General features: G+C 36.0%; 1 protein-coding gene across 1 annotated transcript in view; it reads left to right on the forward strand.

The window, feature by feature from the left end:
* PRDM6 (PR/SET domain 6) overlaps positions 1-10,762 on the forward strand; it is a 99,399-nt gene extending 88,637 nt beyond the window's left edge. Inside the window, exon 8 of the mRNA XM_007060868.3 lies at positions 5,649-10,762. Within this exon, the coding sequence (XP_007060930.2) occupies positions 5,649-5,763 (115 nt within the window). The 3' untranslated portion in view covers positions 5,764-10,762. The remainder of the gene's footprint in view (positions 1-5,648) is intronic.
* The last annotated feature ends 365 nt before the right edge of the window (positions 10,763-11,127 follow it).

Here is an 11,127-nt window from a genome sequence, read left to right on the forward strand (position 1 = left end):
AATTTCCACCCCCCCTTTGGTCTGGTGATTTTTTTCTTTTCCATAATGTTCTTTGTGACCACAACACAATCTCATTCTTGAAAGAAACTGTTTAGTTAAGTACTATGTAATTAACAGATATTCTGGAGTGTTGTTTTGTTTTTTGTTTCTTTTGTTGCTCATGTTAAGATATACATGTACTTGACACTATGGATCTGCCCTTTCTTAAAGGTGAAATGCAGAGCAGCGAAATATATAAATAAATGTGTGTGCATGCACACATATGCACACCCTTTACTGCTCCCTTCCTTCCTATCCTTCCAATGGATAAGAACAACATTGTACAATGGTTTTAGGTTTTTTTTAAACCTGCTTAATACAAGAAACATCCGTTCTAACTTCTCTGTTTTTTGCTGAAGGTCTTTACAAGAGCTTTGGAGGACCCTGAATAGTGATGTCACATGGAGCTAAACTGGAGCTCCAACTCTCCCTGTCCCCAGATGTCAGAGGCGGGGATCCATATTCTTATGTGCTGATCCTGCAAGCTTCTCCACAAGTGCAGACCCCCGCACTGATGCGGACCAGCATGCAGGAGGGTGCGCATAAGATTTATCCAGAAATCGATTTACCCTCCCCTTCAGTTGTGGGGAGAGACCGAGCTGCAGCTTATGTACCTCACAGAGGTGTTGTGAGGATAAATACAGTAAAAAGATTATCAGTTACTTTGAGATCTACTGATGAAAAGGACTATTTAAGAGACAGATACTATTATTGGTTTGTGTATCACCACCATTCAGATCCTCCTAAGTTGCTGCCAAATCTTCCAGCAGAAGAAAGAATTGAAGGCTTGATTCTAAAGTTAAAACAAAAATAAAAAACAAAAAACAAAAAGGAAAAACCCCAAACACATTCTGAGGCTATTTTTAAATATCAAGGAGTAGTACATGGTTCAAAGACAATTTTTGTGGTTTTGCTTTGCAATGTACTTTAAAATATATATATTTACAAAGGGGATTTGAGCATATGCTTACTTAAAAAGTGCAAAACTAAAAAGTCCATTGGTTTAAACTCGCCATACCCCTAAAGGACAGGCAATCATGGCAATGTAGACAGAGTTTAACGTGTTCTAGCTGAATAAGCTTTGGAAATATTCTTGCAATTAACAAAACAGATAATTGACATATGTTCAGAAAGTTGCTGTTTTTTAAAATATTTTTTAATTTTAAAGGGCCAGGTAAGCATTTAACTAGCCATTTATACAATATTGGCCTAATATACACAGAATCACAGTGATTATGCACACAGATTAGTCACACAACTTCATGCACTTTTTTGCATGTAGAGTTGTGTGCTCACAATTTTAAAAAAGACAAATATTTTAAAATCCCTTCACAGTTTGTTTAAAAATTATTATTAAAGGGGTAGTCTGTGATTGGTTCAGTTTGGGAGAAGGTTCTTTTGCTGCAAGGTCTAGCTGTGTGTGTGTGCTTGTGTGTGAGAGAGAGACTTTTCTATTTGCATTTCCCTATAGATTAAAAAAAAGCTAAGTGAGGTTATGTGTAATCAAAGCCCTGGCTACATTGTCTGGGCAGCAGGGAGGGATTTCTTTTCATCATCAAAAGCTAGGAACTGAGCCTCATCGTTGTAATGTTTTATGTATTCTTATCTCACTGATGTCTCCACTATGGCTCTTAATCTGGAACAAAGCTCTCAACCAAATTAAAAGGTAGGAAAAAGCAGAAAAAGCAAAAAGCAGAAAATTATTGAGCAAGCCACTGTCCTATGTTCTACTACTACAGCCTCTTCCAGTTCAGTGACATTAGCTAAAGATGAGTTAAAGGAACATGATGTTGCTGCTGTGACAACCACTAACAGTGACAGGGTTCTGTGCAGCAAACTAGGGGAACAGTGACATGGGGACTATCTAGCCAAACAGTACTTCCTGAAAAACCACCATGATGTCAGTGCTGTTTGAGACCCTTAGAAAACCAGCCATGCTATTGAGCAAAGCGAAAGTATGTACATTCCCTTCTTTCTCTCCCCTCCCGCTGCCCTTAATCAAATTAGTAAAAGAGGGATATGTGCTGTGGACAAGGCAAGAGCTTGCTACATCTTGCATATGGTGTCACTGTATGAAAAACAACAAGGATCCAGTTTTCAGTAATGGCCTCTAACTTGGTGGCACAGTTTTAAATCATTCTTGTGTGTGGGCCTGACATGGGGCCTATGGACCACTTAAGTCCCGCAAAGGGCTCTCAAAGAGCTTATGTGGAACTTTAGTGCATCGCTCTTTTGTTGGCCTTCTGCTCAGGGCTAAATGAAACCCACAATGCATTTTAGAAATAATTATTAGTGGTTGTACAGAACATCTGTCCCCTCTGATTGCACCTTCATAGCAGGTAGTAGGAAGAATAACACTAATAGTTACAGCCACAATTATGTAGTAACAAATCTTTACCATCAAAAATAAAGATTGTGTTGAGGCTCGTCTGAAAATCTGGCCGAAAATCTCAGAGAGAATCAGGATGGGTTATGATCTACATGTTAGCCTTGTGAGTGATCACTGTTGACCTGAACTATTGTCTCTCTGCAATAACTTTAAGGAACACTTTTGCTTCCACATATACTAGATGCCTACCGCCTTCCCCGCCAATTATCAGTTTACTTAACTAGCGCACAACATTAAACACTTATGGCTCAATATATGCATGTATCTGTCTTTGTTGGTCCATTTGAAGAATACAGCATACTACACCAATTACTTTTCAGAGAGTATGTGGGAAAGGACAGCCATTACAGAGAAAACCCACAGCACAATCCTGGAAAATTTATTTCCTTTTCACTGTCCACTTTCTGTTTTTCTTTCCTTCTACTTTATCCTAAGCCTGTGATACTGATGGCTGTGATGGCCCACCTCATCTGTTCATATCTGGATATTTACTTACAGCTTGATCCTCCAGTGTGCTGAGCAACCTAGCCCCAAACCAACAAAACACTTGAATATGTGTTTAATTTTAAGCATTTTAAACTAAGCATATGCATAGTCCCATTCTTTTTAATGGGATTTAAGCATGAGTTTAAGGTTTTTGCTGAATAGGAATGGGATTACATATGCACATAAAGTGCTTTGTTGAATCTGGGCCACACATACAAAATTAACATTTGTAAACAAACTAGTTCACTAAATATTTACATATTGAAGTGATTTCCTTCCTTCGTTCCTGGTCCACATTTTTAGCAATGGACTTTTAACTTTTCAAATTGCTGTCAAGACAGTTATACCAAAAATTATTTAGGCACCTAAACTCGTAGCATGATTTTCAAAAATGATGTGTACCCTCAGCTCCTATTAACTTTAGTGGGATTTCTGGTTTATTCAACACCTCTGCAAATCAAGCCACTTTTTTGTGTATCCAAATATTAATTTAGAAGCCTAATTTTACAGACACATGTTTGAAAAATCTTAGCCTACATATATCATATATGCAATATATAGGTAAACACTGCTGTGTAGATCTACATAGGTCTGTATTGATCTAGAATGTGTACACAACACACATATATCAAATAACAAAATGCAAAGTTCAGGAAATTGCATAGACTTGTATAGCCTAAACTAATCCTGGCACCAAAACTGATTCCAGTTCCTTCATGATTTTTTATATATAAGAATATAATTTGCAAGTTTGTCAAGTAATGAAAAGTAGTATATTTTGACATACTAATCCTGTAACTAATCAGTTTTCTAATAAACAATCAGCAATACACTAATGTGTCATCAGCACTTCAGGAACTCTGGAGAGAGGATGATCTGCACATAGACGTTAATGAATACAACAAAAATCATTAGGCAATCAATACTTCTGAGTTATTTTCATTGAGCTGATAATGTATCAGACCTAATGCTGACATTTTACATTTGTCAAGATCACAGTGCAGTTTTTAACAGTAGAACAGGCTGCTAAAAATATTCCCAGAAAGACAATCAAAGAAACACAATATACAGACGTTGATGTTCTGTGCTGGTACAATAGCTTAGATGAATGAATAATATCTGTGCTGTGGGTTCCTAAACATTTTTTTTCTAAAAATGACTAACATGTAGAACATATCACAATTATGAATGTATGTAAATATCTTCTTACTCTTTTTTTTGTAAATGGCAAATCCTGTAATAAATCACCTTCAGTAATTTATATGGGTGGCTTTCAACCTTTCCAGACTACTATACCACTTTCAGGAGTCTGATTTGTCTTGCATACCCCCAAGTTTCACCTCACTTAAAAACTACTTGCTTACAAAATCAGACATAAAAATACAACACAGCACACTACCACTGAAAAATTGCTTATGTTCTCATTTTTACCATATAATAATAAAATAAATCGATTGGAATATAAATATTGTACTTACATTTCAGTGTACAGTATATAGAGCCATATAAACAAGTTATTGTCTGAATGAAATTTTAAATGACTTCACTATTGCTTTTTATGTAGCCTGCAGTTAAGGTAGGCAAATATCTAGATAAGTTGATGTACCTGCAGTAGACCTCTGCGTAGCCCCAGGGGCATGTGTACCTCTGGTTGAGAACCACTGATTTATATCACTGAAGAGAGAAAGATGGATACAAGGTAACAGGCCATTGTTTTCCTCACTTTTTGAAGATGGGAAATTAATTCATTATAGTGATGCTTTTATTGATGAAGATACAACATCACACAGCTCCATTAAATTAATGGTGGCTTTATGAGTGAGAGCCTTACAGTGAAAAATCTGCTGTATTCCTAGCTCATTGTACAATTATATCTACCATTCACAATGCTAATTAAGAGGACACAATATGGGAAGAAGTTAAAATTAGATACACAGTGGATTCTCTTTTACTAGAGGGCCAGATGACTCATTCTGAACTAGAGAAACCCTTTTTCTTTTCCCTCAAACTTCATATCTTAATTCTCTGATTATTTTGCCACAGATTGTAGTTCACTGGAGAGGGGGGAAGGGTAATGAAAGGACTTAAAAGACAATGAAACACACACTGCTGATTGTAAGAATTCTTCTCACCCCCTCCCCACAACTATATCAAATGCTGTGGATGTTTTCAGACAATTGATTAACCAAGCACTAATCCTACCAGATTGTTTAAAGTAAACCCAATTATATAGTAATAGATAAATACAGAGTTTTTCTCTTATTACACTAAGAAATTATTGCTCTACAGCTTCTCTTCTTCCAATAGGTGAATTTCTGATTTTTAAATTAGCAGAAGGTGAAATTCTATTTGTCATCAATTTCTCCTCGGGGGTTACAGAGCAGAAAACTGCAGCCAAGCTGCTGCTTTGATGGCTCACTCCTAAAAATCTCTTTTTGTTCTTTATCTATTTGAACTGACAGTGATCAGAGCTACAGCAGGACAGGCCTCTCTGGAGAAATCACCTTCCCCCTGTCTATTGACAGATTCCTCTGTTCTGAATCAGACAGGCCTTGTCCCATCATAGGCATTAAGGTCTTGGAAGTAGCCACCAATTAAACCTCTTGAGCCGGTAAAATCTGAAGCCACTTTTGAGTGTCTGTTCTGATTAGACAGGATGAGACAAAGCCCATCACTCCTTGCCTCCCCCCAAGAGCAGCTCCCCAGTCTCAATTTTCTCTCTTGCCTTCACCAGGTGCGAGAGGTGTGAGAGGAGCTTCACACAAGCCACCCAGCTGAGTCGACACCAGAGGATGCCCAATGAGTGCAAGCCAATAACAGAAAGCACAGAATCAATTGAAGTGGATTAACTGATTGACTGGTTGGAATTAAACTGCAAGGAAAGTCATGATTAAATGTCACGGACACTTAAGCAAAACCAAAGATTTCCTCTGAGCAACTTTCAATCAGTCCCAGAAAACCAAAAGCAGTAATAAAATAAGTAAGATGTTAAGAGATATTGATCCTGGCATGGAAGTAAGACCAGGAAAGAGATTATTTATTTATGACTAGGGATAAGACTTATTTCAATGGACAAATAACCTGGGACTGCTAACATTTCAAGTCCCACCATGTATTGCTTTATTTCTAAAAGCCTTTATCATTATTTAATACCAAAGCGAGGAATCTCAAGGGTTCTTCTGCCTATAGTTATGACTGCAAATGCACATGGACTTGTTTATTGTTGCACCTTTTTTTGAAGCATGACTCAAAGGACCCAGAACTAGTCCTTATATTTGGTTGGGTTGGTCTTGACATGGCTATAATAGAAATTCTTGTGTCTGAATGGTGCAATGGAAAGTGTTTTAGAACCATATCTGAATCAGTACCCAATTCCTCAGACCAAAGGACATTTCATATCATGGTTCCAAACTTTATATTTTTGCACACTTTTTCCATCTACATGGTTTTATTAGACAATTTTGTCCTGGTACAAAGTTCCTGGGAAACCCAAACAAGAAACGTTTTTCATGTCTATAGATATACAGTTGTGTAAGACTATCAGCAAGGAACATACTGTAACACATAGAGCTTTGAAACACAATTTATCACTATTTAAAGAGAAAGAAAGTGTTTTCAGTAAAACTCTAAGGTTAATAAATTCTCTAGCTGAAAGTCCTACAATAAGAAGCAAAACAAAAAAGATTAGATTTTATTTAGGAGGTTGATGTAATGATTTGTTACTCAAAAGTCTACTGTAGCCTATTTTACAGTGTCCAGATATTTGTACCTTATTGGCTCAGGTTCATTTGAAAGCAATCCCAGGTTACCTGAAACTTTCAACAAACTCAGCCAGTTTCAAGATTGCAACAAAACCTGAATCCAGGTGTCTTGTGTGTGGCTTCATTGCAGTCACTTTATAGAGCTCTACCTAATTTTCATTCAAGCCAAGAGCTTAATTCCCATTAATGCTAAAGGGAGTTTATACACACTTATCAAGGAAAGACCTGTCCTCAAAAAGATATATAAACAATATTATAGAGTACTTAATGTGTGCATGTGGGAAAGGCTAAACACTTTCAGGCTGTATACTTTCTGAACAGGCACAGCTAATGTGATGTGTTTTTTATTGGCAGTTGCACACATTAGGTGAAATCCTGCCCCAATGGAGACAATGAGAATGTTGCCATTGATTCAGCAGGGCAAGGATTTTAACCACTAATCCTTAAAGCATTCAGAATTAAAAATATATCCCTTTGAATACAGTTCATATTTTTTTTTAAAAGAGTAAATGTTTATGTGTGAGTGAAGTCCTTTGTGGAGGTGGGGGTATAGGTTACATGTTACTCACCTTTAAAGAAATGCCTAGTCTCCTGAGTTGGTAGGCACTTATGCAACTGGCATATCATCTCATCAGATATTAGGCAGCACACCCTCATCAGTTTCAATGGTGACTTCTGCTCAAAAAAAAGATTGCGGAAAGCATTGCCTCTTTAAATCAAACACCATCAAACAGGACTGCTAACCTTTCTTTCCACACAGCTCTGTTGATGTTTCTATGTGTTATTCTAAGATGGTAAAGAAACATGAGCAACCCAAAGCAGAGGTAATCAGAGAGATGCTGGATCTTGATTTCCTAACATTATTTATAAATACAAGGAGTGAATCCTGGCCTCACTGAAGTCAATGGCAATACTCCTGTTAACTTCAATGAGCCCAGGATTTCACCCAATATATGGTACACAAGCTTTCTTCAACAGCTACATGCACATTGGGATGCCACTAGGAAAATGAGTGTCCTACCTACTTCAGAGCTTGTACTCACAGGAATGGAGGATTCCAGTGCTGGAGGAGGGAGTTTAGAAAAAAGGAGGTGGTATTGGCGAATGAAGGGCAATAAGATGATAGAAGTACAGCCCATTCCTAGGTCTGGCCTATTTTTTGGTGCTAACATCTTGCTTTTGTTAAGCACTCTCCCAGTTTGTCATCATTTTGTATTTCAAGAGATTGCTGGTCATTTGTAGCCATGTGTTCTTCCTATCTTATTGCTGGCATACTACACACCATAACCGTTCACAGTCAAGATACTCTATTTGCCAGTTTTTATATTATTTTTCAGTGTTTCATCCACATTGGTGTGGTCTTGCATTAGGGGCTGTCTGAAGTATTCACAGCATCATCTGAAAACCTCAACAATTCTTTAAATGGGTTCAATTTAACAAAAAAAGGGCTGAATTTTCTGGACTAATTTTCACTCAGAAATGGTCTCTTTTCAAGGATAAAAATTGATGTGTTTTAATTTCATAATTTTGTTTAATAAAAGATCAATTTTCACATTTAATTTTTTAAAATGTTCTCTGTTTCATTGCAAACACTGCAATTTTAAGATAATGGGATGGAGCCAGTTTTGGGGGTCTTGCTATATCATGGAGGCTAAATTGTAATTTTGTTTTGTGATGAAAAACAGATTCATTCTTTTTGCCCGATCCTAATTTTCAAGTTGTTTATAAGTATTCGATTACCAAATCAGAAAATAGCAGAAATCTAGTAAAAAGGCATTTTCCACTTGAGTTTTCCAGCGCTGTTTCTAGATCAAAGAGATTTGGATAAGCTTGGGTAAGAGTCCAACTTTATGGATGCTTATCCACCAGATTTATCCTTTGAATTATTTGAGGTTCTAATCTAGTATTCATCTGATTTTCTATAGGATGAGAGCCAGGTAACATGGATAGCTAGGTATCAAATATTACAGTTAAAAGGTCAGAATTTAGGCATCATTTTATTTACGGTAGTAATTGGCTTAAGCAGCAAAGTTCAGAACCAAATCTGTATTTTCCTAACATTTGGGAGTGTTTGGATTTGGGCCATGTCTACTTTAGAGAGACCAGAACTGCTTCTAAACCTTTTAGCACATCTCTGGTAGTACCATGATGCACACACATTACTCTAGTTTACTAATTAAATAATCCCAATATAATGCAACAGTCCTATTCAGCGCTTGAACAGAGCAAGACTCTCATCACTATTGTAAATTATGGAATTATTTCATCATAAACTGCAGAAATAAGTATGTTTTGCATCAAAGTTAGGTGAGAAATGAGATATGCTAAACTCTGATAGGCAAATGTGAGCTACATGTTGTATCAGCAGACTATGTTTTTGTATTATCAAGGTATTCTCTCCTTTTTCTATGAGGTGAAATCAATGGCAGATCAGAGCACGCAATATCTCATAAGGTCAGGCCTATGCTTTGCAGTAGTTTTTAAGAGACAGTTCAGAAAACCACTTAAACCTGTACTTAAAATTAAAGTTGTGCATAACTCCATTGCTGAAAAGTGATGGCCTTCATCATGTGCTTAAAGTGCTTTCCTGAATGTGGATCAAAAGATTTGAAGACTAACTGCATTCTTTTAGGAGTTTGTTGGGATTTGTTTTTAAACATTCCCGTGAAAAGCATAATTTTTGCAGGAATTATTTTGTACTTCCAAAAGACATTTTATTGTATTTGCTCATTTTATTCACTATGTTGTGCCTGATTTCCAAGCACATTTTTAATTATTGCATTGTCGCTTTACTAAGGCACTTTCACAATATAGCTGGCAGCATACAAATGCAAGTCTGAGCAAAAAAATACATGATTTCAGAGTGGGTGTTTCGCTCTCAAGTTATTCAGTGCAACAGTGTGCATCTATTACAATATAGTAAATGTAAAACTGTCCTTGAGAGTATTGACAAGCTAAAACGCATCCTGAATTGAACTAAACAAAATCTAGTTGCTTTCTACTCTTACTGAATGCTGAGTGAGTTTCTATTTGGGTATCGATGTAGTAATTATGCATTTGGGTCCATTAAGGCTATAATCTTATATGCTTGAACACAGTGAATTAAAACAGTAAGTAAGGTCTGATTACCTCAAACAATAGTAATTATGTGCCTACCATTTCTGAATTTCTGAAACTGTTGAGATCTCCCTTTTGAAGTTTGGTAAATATGTACAAGTATAACATTCTTCCAATACTGCAAAATCCAAAACCTTTTACAATATATCTAAAATTGTATACATTTCTAATGTTCACATACACACAGAATGAAGTCTCTTTCTCTCCCTCACACACACTTCTTAGAAAAGCTTCAGGCCCCTTAAGAAATCACAGCTGACAAATAATATGAACTTTTTAAACACCAAAATGACAGTTTTCTTTTGAACAAGAACAGAGATTTGAGCAATGTAATAATTACAGCACATTCGACACTAAAAACTCAAAGGCTATGATGTGTGGATCTGTTACTTTCTTTGGTATACTTCTCTCTTTTTAAAATTGTTCTTTATCACTTGTATGGTGCCATTAGGGTATATGGCGTGTCTGATAGCTGCCAAACAGATGTGGTTGCTAAACTATAAATATTTGAAAATAAAGAAGTGGTAAAAGTCCTCACTACTTTTGAAAGTTCTGTATTGCTAGGACTTATTTTAAATTTATCATTAGTGCACTTTTTTGTTGCTTCCAAATACCTTCTGTGTATGAGTTTCCATAAAATAAAACATTTTGAGATTGTGCTTTTTCCTCTGATTTGTCTCATTTTGGAAAGTTTAGATATCATCAAGCCAATCTAGAAAAGGGCAAATAGCCATGCAGTAAGTGTACAGTATGCTGGAAGAGTCCTTTGTTGTCATAAGAATAATAATGACACTGTACTTAGAATGGTAAACAGCTTGCTTGCATTTTTTAAACCTCATAAAATTGCGTCTTTTTTTTTTTTTTTTTTTTTACTGCAAAGGACCAATAAGTCATGCATGTAGCTGTATTCTTGTGACATAAACTGTAAAGATTACCAGTGTTTAAATGAAAAAGGCACACATTTAAAGAAAAGACAAAGAAATGTAAATATATTTGATTAATAAAACATTTCTATCATTAAGTCCTATATGTTCCTTTTTCTTTGTTCATAATTATGTTTTCAAAATATTCATGGAACAGAAATACAAATATGCTTTAAATGTGCTGATGCAAAAGGCAGTATCAAAATAACCTGAGGTGCTTTGCAATATTCTTTGTGCAATAGTTTTTATGATCCTACAGCAAATTGTTTTTACATTGTAATCTGAGGTCCGACTGTGGAAAAGTGAGAACTACTTCTCTACAATACTGTGTAGATTGTTTTTTATTTTAATGATGAAAATAATTTTGCATTTTAACTGATTTTTCTTATTCAAATTACATGATTTTTTTTTT

The sequence above is a fragment of the Chelonia mydas genome, chromosome 5, assembly GCF_015237465.2.
Source record: "Chelonia mydas isolate rCheMyd1 chromosome 5, rCheMyd1.pri.v2, whole genome shotgun sequence".
NCBI classification, from domain to species: Eukaryota; Metazoa; Chordata; order Testudines; family Cheloniidae; genus Chelonia; species Chelonia mydas.